General features: G+C 41.7%; 1 protein-coding gene across 1 annotated transcript in view; it reads right to left on the bottom strand.

Moving 5' to 3' along the window:
• The window catches only part of CHST9 (carbohydrate sulfotransferase 9), a 291,401-nt gene that overhangs the window by 14,779 nt on the left and 257,481 nt on the right, over nt 1–19,141 (bottom strand). Inside the window, exon 5 of the mRNA XM_006068136.4 lies at nt 13,743–13,780. Within this exon, the coding sequence (XP_006068198.1) occupies nt 13,743–13,780 (38 nt within the window). The remainder of the gene's footprint in view (nt 1–13,742; nt 13,781–19,141) is intronic.

Genomic DNA, 19,141 nt, shown 5'->3' on the forward strand with positions numbered 1-19,141 from the left:
CTGAGCTACCCTGAGGTGGCTAGATGTATCTATGTCAGCTTCAAATTGACTGAACAGTGGACATCGTCAAGCCTTTGATTGCTTCTCTTCTCCAATTTGAATTAGATAAGTTGGGTACCAAGAACTGATGCTCTACTGGACAGTCCCAAATAATTAGCTTGGTTGAGCGGGTCCTGGGCTCTTGCTTCTAGAAAATCACAATGTAACCATGATGCTGCCTGGACTTTGGGTTTCCTTTTATGCTGCATAAAGCACACAGAGATATTGATCATCTGCTTAGCTTTTATGTCTCAGAACGAAGCTCCTTATCTTCACAGCATCTTTATTTCCTTTTCTGCTTCTACACTTCTGTTAGACACACCTATCCAGGCTTGGTGATTTTGGAGGGGTTATGTCTTCACTCCATCCCTGGTGGCCTTGTTAAGAAAACTTATTTTATATTATTACAGCATTTCAGCGACTGGAAGTCTGGGAAAACACATAATACATGGGCACTGCTGAGCTGTGTGTCTGGATCAGGGATGAAAGGAGGAAAACAGATGGTATCTTTCAATTCCTGGTAGATTCCCAGTGACAAGTGAACCTGGTCCCCATGGTTTTTATTGAGACACTGGCTCTATGATGCTGTCTCCATTAGGATTTATACGTTGGGGATAAATGTCCACTTCTTGCCACGAGTAAAGGGATGCCTGAGTGTTAAGCTGCAGCATTTTCTACCTCCCCAGACCCATTAGCAGGATCGTCTCTCCTCTGGACCCCAGCATAGAACTCATTTTCAGCAAAGGCTAGTTTCCATGTTCTAAGTTGGTAATTTATCAGATGGTTGGCCCCAAAGACAGAAACCAGAAGAGTTTTGTGTATTGTATTTCGGTTATTTCCTGGGGGTCCTATTGCCCTCCAGGCAGTGGTCTGCAAGGTAACTGCTATCATTCTGCTCTACTAATCTCCTCTCTTACCTGCATCCAATTACTTTCCTGTTGGATGTCTTCTTTAAGGTATTTCCAGCTCCCAGCCCCGCGTGGTTACAGAATGAGGAAGATAACCATGGAGGCCCACAGGGCCCCAGAGCATTTTGCACAAAACCCCGGAGTGCCAAGGTAGGTTGTGAGACACACATTTCACACCCCTTCAGCCAGACAACTTGTGAAATGGGAGGGAGACCAGATTTAGTAAATTTTTATCCTATTCATGCTTTACTGGTAACTGTGAGTTGACCTTAAACCAGTACTTTCTACCAAATCAATCTCCCTCACTGGAATAGGAGAGCTAACCAATCAACCCGGGATAGTTGACTCAGCCTCCCCAGAGTAAGAGAGATAATGACGCTGATTTTATGGAGTCATGAAAAATAAATGGAACAAATACACAATGCTTGTCATGTACATATTAGACAAAAGGCTGAGAAGTGATCTGGCATGTGGTATATACTCATTAAATGTGACTTTTAACCACAACTTTTGTTTCTGCCAAGAGAATCATCTTCCTGTAGTAACCCTGGGGACCTTGCATTAATCCCTGTCTCAGATTGTCAATTTGCTTCCTACTCTCAGACACCAAACTATTCATTTTTTCTCTAAACTGTTCATCCCCACTATCAGTGTATCACTTGTGTGTGTGTGCTCAGTTGTGTATGACTCTTGCAACCTATGGACTGTGGCCCACCAGGCTCCACTGTCCATGGGATTTCCCAGGCAAGAATACTGGAGTGGGTTGCCATTTCCTCCTCCAAGGGATCCTTCTGACCCAGGAATCAAACCTGTGTGTCCTGTGTCTCTTGCACTGGCAGGCAAATTCTTTACCTTGGCCATTTTTTTTTTCACACCCAGACTATTGGCATAGCCTGCTGGCAGAATTAAGTGATGCATTCATTTGATGAATACTTATTATAGTCATTTAATATGTGCCCTGTTTAATGGCACTGGGGACAGAGGACCAGATAACTCTGACAAGGGTCCTGTTCTTAGGATACTTATATTCTTGTGAGTGAAGGCAGATAATGAGCAGATAAATGAACAAAAGTTTTGATGATGATATGCGTGATGTAAAATAAACACTGAGACAGATGTGGTAGAGCATGGGAGGCAGTAGAGTGGAGGGACCCCATGAACTAGGGCTCTAGGGTCTAGATCTATTTGTGGAGAAGCTGCTCCAGCTGGGATCTGAACAAGAAGAAGAAACCCCAGATCTGGGAGTCGAGCACTGCAGGCAGGGTCAGTGAGGGCAAAGGTCCTCCAAATAGGAACGAGCCTGGTCAGGCAAAAGGACAGAGGGCAGGCCATCGTGTAAGTGAGAAGGGCCCAGGCTTCCCTGGTGGCTCAGTGGGAAAGAACCCGCTCCACCAATGCAGGAGACCCGGGTTTGATCCCTGGTCCGGGAAGATCCCACATGCTGAGGAGCAACTGAGCACATGTGCCACAACTATTGAGCTTGTACTCTAGAGCCCAGGAGCCGCAACTACTGAAGCCTGACCCCCTAGAGCCTGTGCTCCTGCAACAAGAGAAGCCACCAGGATGAGAAGCCCTCACACTGTAATTAGAGCATAGCCCCCCTTGCCACAACTGGAGATAAGCCAGCACAGCAACAAAGACCCAGCTCAGACACAAATAAATGAATAAATAAATAAATATATTTTAAATTAAGGGCTCAAGAACACAAGATAAAATCAAAGAGGAGGGCAGGATCACATGCCATAGGAGCACCAGGTCAAGGAGAATTTAGGATTTAGGTCATGGAAAGGAAGTAGGATTTTATCAGAGATGTACTATGAGCCACTGGAAGTTTTAGACAGGAGGATAACATGATGTGATGGACAGTGTATGAAGCTCAGTCTGCTGGCCAAGTGGAGAATGGACCGGGGGCTGCAGAGTGGAAGCAGAGTAGCTTGGAGAAAGGTTGGTAGCTGCTATCAGAGCCGATGGAGTCAAAAGGAAAATACAGGATATAGTTTCAAGATCCTACATTGATTTTCCTAATTTTCTCGACTCCAGAATTTTCGGTATCACCACATTATATTTCCTGCTGGATCAAACCTGAGAAACTTTGGTTTTCAAGGTTCTCCCCGATCCTTCCCTGGCCACTTTCCATGGCTTGTTGACTTCACCAAGCTCTCACTGCCTGCACTGTGTGGTTAATAAGCAAGGGAGTAATAACACACTCTCTGGGCAGCATGGATGGTGTGTTCGTCTTCTCTTTCAAGACATAAGTTCCCTTTAGAACAGGCTCTCTGTTGATCCTTCCCTCTACATCCTCCATCATATTTAGCACTGCTCTAAATGCAGGGTATGTGTGGAAACTGCTTACTGATTGATGAAGAACACACATCACAAGCATTCGTTTCTTCAGGATTTCTCTTGTATGAACAGGGGTGATTATCTGTCAATATTCATTGCACCATTGAGCCAATATGCAACACATGAATCATCTCGGAGATCAGCAGATGAAGCTTTCTTGTAATCTTTCCATTTTGCTGAGATAATTTCACTTGCTTCGGAGTTTATGAGGCCATAAGTGGCTCCCATCTGTTGATGAACATATTTCTAAGAGTCATTTAGTCTCAAGTATGAAATACTTGAGGGGAAGTTAAATAGTAACTTTTATATAAAGTGTCATCTCAGTAACAGAACCAAGATTGGAAGCATGTGTTCAATTTTGGTCTTTCATTTTCAAAGCTTTCGGTCAGGCAAAGAATTAATTTCATTTGTTTACAAAGCAGATTATGCCTAATAAAATCTATTTTGTTTATGGTCACATTTTAGACAATCCATTGCCTTAGCAAATGAGAGAAATCTGATTGGCTAATTAGTCAACATAGTAAATTTCATTATTCCACATACACAAAACATTGGCCTAATTGAATTATCCAGTAATAGTATGAAGGATATATTTCCTTTTAATACATTTTGAGCAAGGCTCATACCAGTGATGAAATAGTGAAGAATCCTGTTTATTCCATCCTTGTTTTGATGATCAACCACAGAATATAACGTAAGACTTCTGTGGATAATAACTTTTTCCACATTAAGGGAAATAAAGCAAGGTAGCAGCTTTCACTGGGATCCTTACTGGTACTCTGAATTTTCACCAATTGTCTGTGCATCTTTTCTTTCCTGGAAACTTGTTCTTTGGTAAGCGCTACTTTACAAAAGAAAGTTTCAATAGAATTAGTTTTAATTTATGCATTATCAAAGAGATAGTTTTGATCACGTGCTCTAGTTATAGGTAGAAAAACTATCTCAGATACTTTCTTTCACTCCTGAGGTTCTGATGAGGACTATCTCCTCAGCAAAATACAGAGACCCATAAAAGTCTATAAACAATATCAGAGTTGCCCATGGGATCTGCCGTGAGGGGCCAAAACCATTTATATAACATGGATTCTACAGAATTTGCATTGTATTAATGACACTACTAATTATTTTCTTCTTTCTGGGCTTATAGAAATATTTATTGTGGTCAAATGTTGTAAATAGTGAAGTTCAAACTGATAAAGACAAAAAAGGATCATAATTTGTAAATACAAAGGAAATAGACATTTTAGCATCATTATAGGGAACAGAGCTCAACTTAAGCTATCTATAAACATTATCTTTAATCTATATACATTATAGAAAATTTCTGATTCCTTGATCACTATTTATTTCTTAAAATACATTTTTATGTACACAAACATTTTATTCAAAATGATGACTACTTAAGTGCCTCTTTCACACAGTTTCAGAATATATCAAGTTTTCACTTGAGTCCTTCATTCAGTGGTTTATCATGAGAAGAAAGAATAATATGGATAAAATAGTTTAAAGGTAGATTTAAAAAGTGTTGTATATGAGAATGTATACTCAAACATGATGACAAATAGACTCTTTGGCCCATCTGATCCTCGTTTTAACCTAAGAAGTAAGAGACTTTCTACAGGGAGGAGGTGTTTTGAGTTTCTGAATGTTGATGGGTCTCCACTAACTGCTCCTGACTTGTAGAACGTGGTTACGGAGGTTCGTTGCTATGTGTTGAGGAAAATCCCAAATGATGGCACAGACCATTTGGCTCATAACATCTGCTGAACTGAAAAACTGCAGTTACCCAGTAAAACTCATCTTCAGGTATGTGTGTGTGTGCTCAGTCGCTTCAGTTGTGTCCAACTCTTTGTGACCCCATGGACTGTAGCCTGCCAGGCTCCTTGTCCATGGGATTTCCCAGGCAAGAATACTGGAGTGGGTTGGCATGACCTCCTCCAGGGGATCCTCCCTACCCAGGGATTGAACTCGAGTCTCCTGTGTCTCTGACATTGCAGGCAGATTCTTTACCCACTGAGTCATCTGGGAAGCCCCCATCTTCAGGTCCAGATGCTAGCAAATAGGAGGGGGTATGATTAGAAAACTCGAAACAGCGGAGGAAAAACAGGAGAAACAGATTGACTAGAAATCCCTTGTGGAATCAGTTTCCCTGGACTGCTTAGTGATAGCAACTTAGGTGGTAAGATTCATTTATACTAGATGGTAAACTCCCTGTTTTCATCCTTTTTAATAGGAGCAACATTTCCAGCAGTTTCAGAATCCATATTTTCTCACATGAGTACATAGACATAACACATTATGACTAGCAGTGAAAACCTTATGAAAAGAGTTTTCAGAAGTAAAGTACTTTTCTGGAAAACTGAAGAGTAAGAGAAGATTTCATAGTTGTTGAGAATACACGTTTCTATTTTAATTCTTGTTTTATGTCCATGATAGTTTGGTCTGGGCTCCGCTGAGGAAAATTGCCAATGGGCAACAGATTATCCCAATGTACACCTTTCTTTTTTTTTTTTTTAGCTTTAATCTCTTTTCAGGTGACAAATAGCTTTTCTCTTAGACTAGATCATTTGATTTTTTCACTTAATTAATTAAAAAAGTAATTTAATGCTCATCAAGAGTCCCAGAGTGAGTACGTGCTCATCTTGATAGTTAAAGCATATTTGGCAAAACTAATACAATTATGTAAAGTTTAAAAATAAAATAAAATTAAAAAAAAATAAAAATAAGTTTTTTAAAAAAGATCTACCACACCATAAATATCTGTATTCTAGACTCTCACAACCAATTGCTTCAGTACTGGTGTTAAAATTGGAGTACTGCTTAGGGTGGTCATACGTGGAATCATCTAATTAATAGAACTTTCAAAACAAGTAGTAGGACAGCACAATAGCAAAGAGAAAGGATTTCAGAATGCAATCCATCCACATAGATTCAGACTCCAGCTCTGCCACTCATCATCTGTGTGCTTTAAACTAAAGACACTTAAAGCAGCAGAGAACAGCGGCTGGTGCTTAGGTGGTTGGGTTGGATTGCCAGCTCCCATCCTTGATCTCAGGCAAGCCACTCAACTTTACTAATTTTGACTCCTTGAATTTGTACCTGCCTTCCAAGGTCACTGCTGTGAGGTTTAAATGAGAGAATTTTATGTACAATAACTATGCATAGGAAGTTCATTAAACACTTAATAATCATGTTACTAACTAACTGTCTTCAATTGTGTCCAACTCTCTGTGATCCCACGGACTGTAGCCCACCAGGCGCCTCTGTCCATGGGATTCTCCAAGCAAGAATACCGGAGTGGGCTGCCATTTCTTCCTCCAGGGGATCTTCCTGACTTCCACATCTCTTGCATCTCCTGCATTGCCAGGCAAATTTTTTTTTTTACCACTAGCACTACCTGGGAAGCCTAATAATTATGTTAACCATTGTTATTATTCATTTAGTGCTAAGCATGGCAGGACCTGAAAAATTACTAAATCTTTCAAGGGTGTTTCCACCCGTCGAGAAAGGAGATTAAAATACTCATCAAGGATCCTAGGCTTGCTATGACAAATAAACGAGTGACTGGAGCAATTCTTGGTCACAATTATACAGAAACAATCTAAGTGTGAATGATCTTGAGTGAGAACAGGTGAGTGAGAATTATCTCATATCTGAATTGCTAATAGTTCTCTCAGTGTCGCTAATAAACTGTTTTCCTTATTCCAATCAGTATTTTTTCTATTGGTTTTCATGCTTTTAAAACACCTGAGGGCTGTCTTCTCCTCCCTCTGTTTGTCTTGACAATATAGTTCCAAAGACCATATTGTCTTTTTCCACTAGACATCCTTACGTAGTGCTTTAACTTTCTCGGCTTCCAATAAAAGAGGTGAGTGTAAGCCCTTTGACATTTACACCTGGTATCTTCCTGATGTGAAGCCTTATGACCTTTCATACAGCCCGTCTTTCATAAATGCTTCTTTGTTAACCACCATTAGTGACACCACTTTTGGATCATAACAGTCTTGCTTTCAGGTATTTTACAAAAGACTCATAAATTGGATGGCTTTTTAAAAACACAACTTCCAATTCTAGAAGGCAATCTTAGAAGAGAATGAGGGAAATGGGATCTTTACCTGTTCTATTAGCACTGAACCTGCCAAGAGAGACGCTCTTTAGGTCAAAGTTGTCTCCTTGAGTGCATGGCCGTTTTGATAAGAATAGTGCAAGGTAATGTAATCCCACTTTAAATTTAGAAGTTGTAAAGTTCACACTACACTGAAAAGAAGCAGCAGTGAATGACGGTGCCATGCTTACAGTCGAGAAAAAAAATCTCAGGGGCCAAGTCTTGATTCAAGCAAATGTTCAGTGTTCTCCAGGCGGTTATGGGATGTGGAAATAAAGGTGGGGTCCCCTTGCTCTTTGATTCTTTTATTCCCCGACTGTGTGACCATCATTTGTAGAGACCATGGGCAGCCTTAGCTGTGCCTTCTGCTTTTGGCTTAGAGTCCTCACATGGGAGTCCAAGGACAATACCTGGTTTCTGTCTTATAAGAGTCAATGTAGTCTGCCTGCATCCAGCAGTCCCTCTGGTTTCTAGGATAATAAATTACTGAGTGAAAGAATTTACATTCAACCAGCAATTGGTCAGATGCTTAGGATGTTCATGTTCTAATCGTGAACACAGAAATGAGCCAAACATGATTTCTTTCCTTTGGTGCAATACTGTTTCGTTACAAAATCACAAAGGAATATCCATAATTAGAATATAGAGTAGAAAATGCAAGGACCTATACCAAAGGGGCAGAACAATAACAGGAACACGGAAGAAGGAAAGATTAAGCTCTGAGATGAGGAAAGCTTCATGGAAGAGATGATACTGGTATGAGGTGCTGGAATATGAGTAAATGTACCTGCAAAGAAAAGGGTGGGTATATTGGTGGAACAACTTTAAATAGGACACGTTAGCCTGGTGGGTTATAGTCCATCGGTTCGCAAAAAGTCGGACATGACTGAAGCAACCTAGGACTCACACATGCACATTAGCTCCATACACAGGAGAAGAATGGGAAGTAAGTCCAGGGAGGCAAGGGGCACGCTCTCCAAAGCAGATCACAGGGCCATGGATAGGATTTTATCCTATAGATGACAGGTGAGTGGGTTTCATCTTGGCTTTTTATTGGAATAACATGTTGAGTTTTAAGTTGTAGATGTCTGATTGATATCATATCAATAACATTTATGGGGCCTAGAGCAGGAGGATGAATGGAGGCCCATGCACTGTATGTCTAAATATTCAAAAGTTTTAAAGTAAGTGATACTCAAGACCCTGCCTTCATTTTCATCTGGGGTCTGCAGTCTGTCCCAAAAGATCACTTGGGCTTGGAGGCTAAAGAAGCCCCCTCTCCCTGAGGGCTACCCTTCCACAGGGGTCTGAGTGGTCCTTAGTCCAGTGGACCTTCAGGAGGAGAGCGGGGCAGAAACTGGACTCAGCTGGGGACTCCTAGGCAGCGTCTGGATCCATTGCCACCAAGGACAGGATGACGCAGGAAAGCTCGTTAGGTTCTGGGAAGGGCAAGTTCCCTCACTTCATGTCTCACTTTTCTGACCTGGGAGTGTCAGGCAGCTCTAAGTACCACCCAGAACTATACCGCCCACTGCACCCACCTCCCAAGCAGAGGCGAGGGCGGAAGTACCATTATGGGAGGATCGCTGTCTGCCTATACATCCTCCCACTTCTGGGGGTTGGGGGTGGGGCGGCTACCTGGAAACCGATCCACCCTTTCTGTTTCTCTGGTTTCAAAGGGCACGGGCTAGACATTGTCATACTGAGTGAAGCAAGTCAAACAGAGAAAGACAAACATCATATGATATTACTTATATGTGGAATCTAAAAAAATGGTACAAATGAACTTATTTACAAAAGCAGAAACAGAGTCTCAGATGTAGACCACAAACTTATGGTTGTCAGGCGGGTAAGGGGAGGGAAGGGATAAATTAGGAGATTGGGATTGCCACATACACTCTACTATGTATAAAACAGATAAGTAATAGGACCTATTGTAGCACAGGGAACTTGACTCAGTACTCTGTAATGACCTATATGGGAAAAAAAAATCTAAAAAAGAGGGGATATATGTATACCTATAGCTGATTCACTTTGTTGTATAGCAGAAACTAACACAACATTGTAAATCAACTATACTTCAGTAGAAGTAAGAATCTGCCTGCAACGCAGGAGACCCAGGTTCGATTCCTGGGTCGGGTTTGATCCCTGGGAGAAGGGAATGGCAACCCACTCCAGTATTCTTGTTGAGAGAATTCCATGGATAGAGGTGCCTGGGAGGCTACAGTCCATGGGGTCGAAAAGACTCTGACACAACTGAGAAACAAAGCAAAATAAAAAAAGTATTAATTCGCCAAAGGTTCTAATCTACTATCCAAAAGGCACAAACAGAAAGTATTCTATTTACTACAAGTTTCAATTGCCTACTAAATAAGAAGGCAATTTTTAAATCTTAAGTCAAAAGGTTTTATGTATTCCCATTCTGGTGCTGACCATTTGCTACTTTGATTTGGAAGGTATTCTGGGTAGTATTCTAAGGTATTATCTTTAATTTACCATAGTCAAAATTATGGGGAAATCTACAGATTTCATCTCTACAAGGCGCATTTTTCAGAGAGGAAATCATGGCAGCATTGAACTGCCAAAGGGACAGCTGAAAAAAAAAAAATGGGTCATGCATTCATCTCATTCTGCCAAGCGGTTCACTGCTCATTTTTGTCCTCTTCTCGTAAACAAGCTGCGTTAACAAGTTACTTGAAAAAAACATACTAATTTCCCCAGTGAATTACACAGGAAAGAATCCAGCGTTCCCTCCAGAGAACTCAAATAGTTGTTTGTTCTCTGAGCTCAGGTGTGGTAAAATAGCCATGGGCTAAAAATGCATGCTGGATATTAGCCAGCAGGCTAGAACTTTCCCTCTGCTCCAGTCCTGATTTCTCACGTTGGTGTGCAGCTTGGAGATTGCTTAATGGGGAAAAAAAAACCAAAACAAACCAACAACAGGACTTGATTTTCAATTTCAATTTAATTACACAATCTATAGTGCCTAGTGGGGAAGGATTTCAGGGCAAGATTAACGCGCACCAGTGTTCCATTTTACATTCCTTTCTGATAAAGAACTCTGTATTGATTAGCCAAAGTGAGTATATAGACATGTTTTACAAGAGTCAAATTCTTTGGATATCAGAAGGGGAGTGTGGATGAAGAAGGACCAACTTCCAGTTATAAAGCAAATAAGTCTTGGGCTGCAATGGACAGCACAGTGATTATAGTCAATCCTATCATACCGTGTGTTTGAAAGTTGCTAAGAGAGTAAACTCTGGGAATTGGTGACGGACAGGGAGGCCTGGCGTGCTGCAGTCCATGGGGTCGCAAAGAGTCGGGCACAACTGAGCAACTGAACTGAAGAGCATAAATTTTAAAAGTCATCACAAGAAAAAAAAATGGTTTGTAACTTTGGATGGTGACAGATGGGAACTAGACTTACTATGGAGATCACTTCAGAGAATAAACAAATACGGAATCATTATGTTTTGTATATACTATACAGACTAATGTATGTAATCAGTATATTGTTAATATACTAATTATAACTAATATATGTAACTAATATAATGTTATATATCAATTATACCTCAATTTAAAAATAATTAAAAAGGAAGTGACTTCATTTTAGCCCAAGAATACTGGACTGAGTAGACTATCCCTTCTTCAGCGGATCTTCCCGACCCAGGAATGGAGCCAGGCAGGGTCTCCTGTGTTGCAGGCAGATTCTTTAACAGCTGAGCTACCAGGGAAGCCCAACTAATATAATATACCTAACTAATATAATGTTATATGTCAATTATACCTCAATTTAAAAATAATTAAAAAAGAAGTGATTTCATTTTGTGGCTCTCTGCCAGACTTTAGATAAATTAAAGGTATAAGATGGCTTTTATAAGAGGTATAAGATAAATTAGAGGTATAAGAGGTATAAGGCCTTCCTTGATAGCTCAGTTGGTAAAGAATCTGCCCGCAATGCAGGAGACCTTTTGCTGGGTTGGGAAGATCCCCTGGAGAAGGTAAATCCTACCCACTCCAGTATTCAGGCCTGGAGAATTCCATGGACTGTATAGTCCATGGGGTCGCAAAGAGTCGGACACGACTAAGTGACTTTCACTTTTCAAGATGCCTTTTAGAATTATATTCCCAGTGCATTCTTTTTTGTTATTTTGTTCTTTTTTTTAAAAATTACTTTTAATTGGAGAATAATTACTTTACAATGTTATGTTGCTTTCTGCCATACAACAGCGTGAATCAGCCATAAGTACACATACAACCCCTCTCTCATGAGCCTCCTTCCCACCTCTGACTCCACCCCTCTATATGGTCACAGAGCACTCCTGGTGTATTCTTGAGAGTGGGGAGCACCTCCCTATGTGCAAGAAGAAAGAACAGAAATTCCATTGTAGCATCAGAAATACCAGCTGGCAGACACTGATTGAACAATACACCTATCTGTCCTGAAAATGACTACATAACTAATACACTCAAGACCCTTACCTCTGAAGACTAAAGAATTTCACTCTTTTACTGGAACCGGGAGACATGATGCTTTTATCTGGCACCAAATCCATGTTTAAGAACATGAGTAAATATTTGGTGTTCTATTCTAGTGTCTACATACTCTATTAGTTTAGCCAAGGGTATAAAAGAAAGAAAATACAGGAAATGAAAATCTACCCCTGAGAAGTAGTCTTAATATATTTCTTGACCAACTGTTTTACCTTGTTAATAAAGAAAACAGTTCTCTTTATAAGGAAAAATATTCCCTCTGTGACTTAAATAAACAAAATGGTAATAATGAACTTTACTTGTTAACTGTTGCTCAACCTCATCAAGCCACTTGAGTATATACAAACAATTGAAATACAATGCCGAAAAGACTAAGCTCAATAGGCAAATAAATATTTGAAATGACTAACTGACTTTAACATTACATGGGGATGGCATTTTCAAGTTTTTAAGATGGCTGCGACTGAGTCAGTATTTACAGCTCTATTCAAAAGCAAAATGGCATCCGATAAGCATTACATTTTGCTTACTGAATTTGCAATATAGGAGAGCAGTCACATGGAAGGACAATTTTTAAAGCCTGGTGAATTACAGGACATCTGGCACAGATTAGGTAGAGCTAGGGAGAAGGCAATGGCACCCCACTCCAGTATTGTTGCCTGGAAAATCCCATGGATGGAGGAGCCTGGTGGGCTGCAGTCCATGAGGTCACGAAGAGTTGGACACGACTGAAAGACTTCACTTTCACTTTCCACTTTCATGCATTGGAGAAGGAAATGGCAACCCACTCCAGTGTTCTTGCCTGGAGAATCCCATGGACGGAGAAGCCTGGTAGGCTGCAGTCCATGGGGTCGCACAGAGTCAGACACGACTGAAGCGACTTAGCAGCAGCAGCAGCAGCAGCAGCAGCAGCAGGTAGAGCTAGAACTTAATTTGGTTGGAATGACAATGGGAACCAGAATTGGAATTTATTTTGAAGTCCGTTAGGAGGAGACATTGAAAAATGTACCCTTGACTGGTATAAATGTAGATGAACCATTCTTCCCCTTGACACAGATGAGGTGTAATTTATGCCAGGGGAGAACAACAACAAGACTTGGAGATGTGTGTCTATGAATGAAAGCTGTGCGTGTTTTGCCACAGGCCAGTGTCTGCGTCCCCTGGTCCAGTGGCAGTACTGGGAAACGCTGCAGCCAGGTTGGCCCATGGGAAGAGGGTGAGGGGGCAAGCCTGGTCAAACTTGGTTGGGGTCTATGGCTGCATGTCTTAAACCCCTTAAGCTGTTGTACAGAATGACTCCATCTCCTGGTAAATATAAAAAAATTAATCAAAAAAAGACTGGATAAGAAAACAGTGAAGCAGGCAGGAGGACACTAGCTACATGTGGGTAGAAATCAGAGACCAGATAGAAAACCAACTTGTATGTTTCCGCGGCTAAGGCTTTAGTTCTTAACTGATGGGGAGGGAATGACTGGATGAATTAGAACTTGGGGAAATCACAGAGGACAGTCACCTTAGTTAAGGGAGAAGTAGATAAAAGTATGTCTTTGCAGCCATGATAGAATCAATGCAGAGGTCATGACATGCTCTGAGGGCTGCTTACATCAGAGCTGGCAGAGCCCATCCTTGGGAAAGATGGTGTGGAGGGGAGGAACGAGGTGGGGGAGACAGGAAACTGCACCGTCACCCATATATAATCAATTTATTTGTTCTCAGAACCAATAAGATGTGTATTGCTCATACTCAATAACTAGCAATGCCTCCTTTTAAAAATATTTACAAACGCTTAATTAATTACTAACATTTGAAGCAAAATTCTACATCCTGGTTTATAAGAAGTGAGGAAATACCTGGTTGGTGATATGTTCCTGGATTTTTTCTTTAGTCACTGAAAAAGAAAGCAAAAAGAAAGTCAGCATTAGTACCGGTCTTGCTCTTTTCTCACTCAAAATTCCAAAAACAAAAAAACAATAAAGAAAAAAAGAAAAGTAGGCTCTTCAATCCAGCCACTGTCACAAAACACCAGGGCCAATTTTGGAGTTTCTAGATAATAATTACCAATTTTCTTCATTTTTAATGGTACTGCCCAATTGGACACTCTTGATATGTTTTGGTATTTAGATGTCTTTTGTCAGATAATATGCAGTGTATAAGAAGAGTGTATAAAGAAGAGTGTTTTTTGGAGGGGGAACTTGCCTTTTGAATTAGATCACCAATATGGACAAGAAGAGAGGGAAGAACATTCAGGAAGGAGAGAGCATTTTGGGTCCAAAGCAGGGAAAGGAAGCCAGCACGGCCAAAGTGAAATAAGGGGAGGTGGGGTGGTGTGAGATGAAGCTGGACAGACAGGCAAGAAACATTTAGCAAGAAAGCTCATGTAGACCATTTTGGGGAGATTGATGACCTTCCCCAAAGTAGTGGGAAGTCAGTTATGAAGGGAGTGTAGCCCAGGGTGTAAGTAGGCCCACTGGAATGCCTTGGTCAGCTGTGCATTTTCAGAGGACCACTCAGGGCTGGTTGCTACCTGGAGAATAGGCCAGAGGTGGCGTCAGGGGCGGCAGCAGCACCAGGAAATCGTAGTTTTATTTCCTTAGGAACAAACTGAAATCTGAAGGAATTCCAGTGAAAAGTAAGAGGCCAAACAATCAAATAATCACAAACTAATCACAATGTCCCCTGGACTCTAGAACATGGAGTCCATGGTAACCTGACATCTAATTTACAGCTCTGTCATTTATTAGATTTAGGGCCCGTTATGCCTGGAAAATCCCATGGATGGAGGAGCCTGGTAGGCTGCAGTCCATGGGGTCGCTGGGAGTCTGACACGACTGAGCGACTTCACTTTCACGCATTGGAGAAGGAAATGGCAACCCACTCCAGTGTTCTTTCCTGGAGAATCCCAGGGACGGGGGAGCCTGGTGGGCTGCCGTCTATGGGATCGCACAGAGTCGGACACGACTGAAGCAACTTAGCAGCAGCAGCAGCAGCAGCATTCAATGTTCTGGTCCTGTCTGGTCATGTATACCAAAGAGTTACTAGTGTTTACCCCTCACCAGATTTGGGAGGATTAAATAAGTATGATTTTTGCACACAAAGGACAAGAGAAAGACATTCCAGGGAGTGGGACTGAAAGAATAAAGTCTCAGAGGCAAGGAGAGGGTGTATTTGGGTGAATCATGAGACATTTTGAAAATCTGAAATTCAGCCCAGCCAAATTGGAGAGACAACAGTAAGTGCAAAAGACCAGAGGTCAAAAGGACCAGAAATTCACATGAGACCAAAGTGACTGGAGGGTAGAAAGGGAGAGGAAATGATTCAGGCACAGTACATCTATTGTGTGCTTTATTTCTAACCTAATGGCTGCTGATCTGACAGGCTCTTTCAAATGTTCAGGTTTTAGTTTAATATTAAGGCCTCATTCTAGTCAAATGGGCTTCCCTGGTGGCTCAGAGGTTAAAGCATCCACATGCAATGCTGGAGACCTGGGTTCGATCCCTGGGTCGGGAAGATCCCCTGGAGATGGAAACGGCAACCCACTCCAGTATTCTTGCCCGGAGAATCCCATGGATAGAGGAGCCTGGTGGGCTACAGTCCACAGGGTTGCAGGGTCGGACACGACTGAGTGACCTCACTTTCTAGTTAAATGGCCATCATTGAAAAAAATATCTACAAACAATAAATGCTGGAGAGGGTGTGGAAAAAAGGAACTCTCTTGCACTGTTGTTGGGAATGTAAATTGATTCAGCCAAAATGGGGAACAGTATGGAGGTTCCTTAAAAAACTAAAAATAGAGCTACCATATGACCCAGTAATCCCACTCCTGGGCATAAACCCTGAGGAAAGCATAACTCAGAAAGACACATGCACTTCAGTGTTCACTGTAGCATTACTTACAGTAGACAGGGCATGGAAGCAACCTAGATGACCATCAACAGATGAATGGATAAAGAAGTCGTGGTACATATATACAATGGAATATTACTCAGCCATAAAAAGAAACAAAATTAAGTCATTTGTAGAGATGTGGATGGAGAAGGCAATGGCACCCCACTCCAGTACTCTTGCCTGGAAAATCCCATGGACGGAGGAGCCTGGTAGACTGCAGTCCATGGGGTCGCACAGAGTCGGACACGACTGAGCGACTTCACTTTCACTTTTCACTTTGATGCATTGGAGAAGGAAATGGCAACCCACTCCAGTGTTCTTGCCTGGAGAATCCCAGGGACGGGGGAGCCTGGTGGGCTGCCGTCTATGGGGTCACACAGAGTCGGACATGACTGAAGTGACTTAGCAGCAGCAGCAGCAGCAGAGATGTGGATGGACCTAGAGACTGTCACACAGAGTGAAGTAAGTCAGAAAAAACAAGTATCATATATTAACACATGTATGTGGGATCTAGAAAAATAGTACAGATGAACCTAGATCCAGGGCAAGAATGGAGACACAGATGTAGAGAATAGATATGTGGACACAGGGGGCAAGGGGGAGGGTGGGATGAATTGTGAGGTTAGGTTTGACGTATATACCCTACCATGAATAAAACAGATAGCTAGTGGGAAGCCACTATATAGCCCAAGGGAGCTCAGCTCAGTGCTCTGTGATGACCTAGATGGGTGGGATTGAGGGGTGGTGGGAGGGAGGCTCAAGAGAGAGGGGATATATGTATATATAGGGCTGATTAATTTCATTCATAGCAGAAACTAACACAAGACTGTAAAGCAATTATACTCCAATTTAAAAAAAGATCTTAGGGGCTCTTCTCTGGCCAGCCCATGTCTTCTGATGATTCTTGGATCAGCCCATTGTTTATTTCTTTCCCACCATTTATCACAGCTTGCATTTATTTTGCCATTTGTATGTGTGTTGCTTCTTTGAGCATCTCCTTCTACACTGTAAGCATCCTGTGGTCAGGGACCCTGCCTATCTTGGTTTATTCCTTTTTTGTCTTTCTATTTTCTGATTTGAGACTATACTACACAAATTCTGGCAATAACATTTTATTAACAAGACGAGATCTCTTATCAAGAAACCACGTTTAAAAATAGAGCAAGGAAAAGTAATAATGATTTTTATGAGGGGGCTGGTTTTATTACAAGTTGAAGAGCACTAAAAAAAGGTTTAATTTTCTACATTTTACAGCAGTGGTTACTAACATTGAAAGAATGTGGGTCCCTTTAAAATATCATGACAATTGCTTATAATTTTGTTATTTATTAAAATTCTTTTATGTACATGCGTGCTAAGTCGCTTCAGTCGTGTCTGACTCTTTGCGACCCCCATGGACTATAGGCCACCAGGCTCATCTGTCCATGGGATTCTCCAGGCAAGAATACTGCAGTGGGTTGCCATGCCCTTCTCCAGGGGATCTTCTCAATCCAGGAATGGGACCCAAGTCTCTTATGTCTCCTACACTGGCAGGTGAGTTCTTTACCACTAGCGCCACCTGAGAAGCCCCAATGTTTTATGAAGTGTCTATAAATTCAACACTGACTAAAAATGAGTCTGTGCCTTTTAAAAAGATCTATTTTCTTCCTGTATGTTATTTCTTTTTTAGATTAATTTTTTGGGGAGTCTAGTTGATCCATCTTATTTACTGCTGTATCGAGGGCCCGGTGCTGGCACACTTGAGGCATTCAATGCAAATTTACAGAATGATTGACAGCATTTTCAGTCAGGGCTGGTTTGTATCAGTTCTCACATTTTAATGGTAGCCGTTCCTGGCTCTTGCTCTTTAGTGAAAGGAAAGATTCAGGGGTTAAAACTCATTAGATGAACCATATGAATGCCTGAAGTTGACTACTAATAAATTCTAGCCCATACCAAACACTTGGTTTTGTGATAGCCACCATTTTTGTCTTAGTTCCCAGTTGATTTTCCAAGGATTTTAAAGTATCCTAGTAATAGTGATTATGTCTAATCTTCCTTTCCCCATCCTTTAAAATATAACATTTATAGTAGCCTTAGGGCTTCCCAGGTCGCTCTAGTGGTAAAAATCTGCCTGCCAATGCAGAAGCCACAAGAAATGAGGGTTCGATCCCTGGGTCAGGAAGATCCCCTGGAAGAGGGCATGGCTCCCCACTCCAGTATTCTTGCCTGGAGAATACCATGGACAGAGGAGCCTGGTCGGCCACAGTCCATGGGACGAAAAAGAGTCAGATACACCTGAGTGACTGAGTACGTAGTAGCTTAGTTTTGTATTCCTAACATGAAAGTGAAAGTCACTCAGTCATGTCCGATTCTTTTTGACCCGATGGACTATAATCCATAGAATAGTGGAGTGGGTAGCCATTCCCTTCTCCAGGGGATATTCCCAACCCAGGGATTGAACCCAGGTCTCCTGCATTGCAGGAGGATTCTTTCCCAGCTCAGCTACCAGGGAAGCCATACATGTTCAAGACTGTGGGAACTGAAGTGAAGGACAGAGAGTTAATTCTAGATAACTTATAACACCAGGTTTTATGCTTTTCCTCAAGGCTAACAATATTTTAATTGTTCCTTTAGTTTGAATTTACCCAAATTTCCACCATTCTCTTTCACTAAGCTTCTATTTACCAAAATAAGGTTTCTCAGCATAGCTACCCAGAAGACTCAGGCTTCTCTTTAACTGCATTGTGGAATCAGGGGCTTTGAGGAGGGTGGCAACCCCAGGGCAGATTTGACCCAAGGGCCCCAGTTACAGGCAGGAACCCGAGACACAAACCTGGGCTGTGTGTCTTGGGATGTCAAGACAGACAGGCTGGATGTAAGTTTCCCAAGCAAAAGGTCACAGTGAGTCCAGGATTCAGGGTTTCTATGCAAATATGGAAGAGGTGGATGATGGTAGGTGACGTAAATGGCAGGGAACACATCCATGTTTCAGAGGGACTTAGTTCCAGCTCATGAACAACTCAGGCAACAAGGCAGGAGCCACGCTGGGGACTGAGGGATAAGGCAAGGGCTGATTCAGAAGGCAACAGAGTAAGGTTCCAGTTACTAAGGTCAGAAAGTCAGTTGAGGATCATGGGGACTAGAGCCAGACAGACCATTACTTGAGATACAGCTATTTAAATATGAGAAAAATGATCTCCTCCCTTGAGCTATTAAGACTCTAATAAATTAAAAGATATAATTCGATTATTATTTTGTGACTGTAGTGGTTATGATTGCAACTCATGATAATTTTTTCTCTTGCTCACAGATAGTCTTAGCCTGGTGGAGATGTAAATGTTCCCTGACCGAGACAAGAAAAAAGGAGGGAATCCCACTTAAG

This window comes from Bubalus bubalis, chromosome 22 (assembly GCF_019923935.1).
Source record: "Bubalus bubalis isolate 160015118507 breed Murrah chromosome 22, NDDB_SH_1, whole genome shotgun sequence".
Classification (NCBI taxonomy): domain Eukaryota; kingdom Metazoa; phylum Chordata; class Mammalia; order Artiodactyla; family Bovidae; genus Bubalus; species Bubalus bubalis.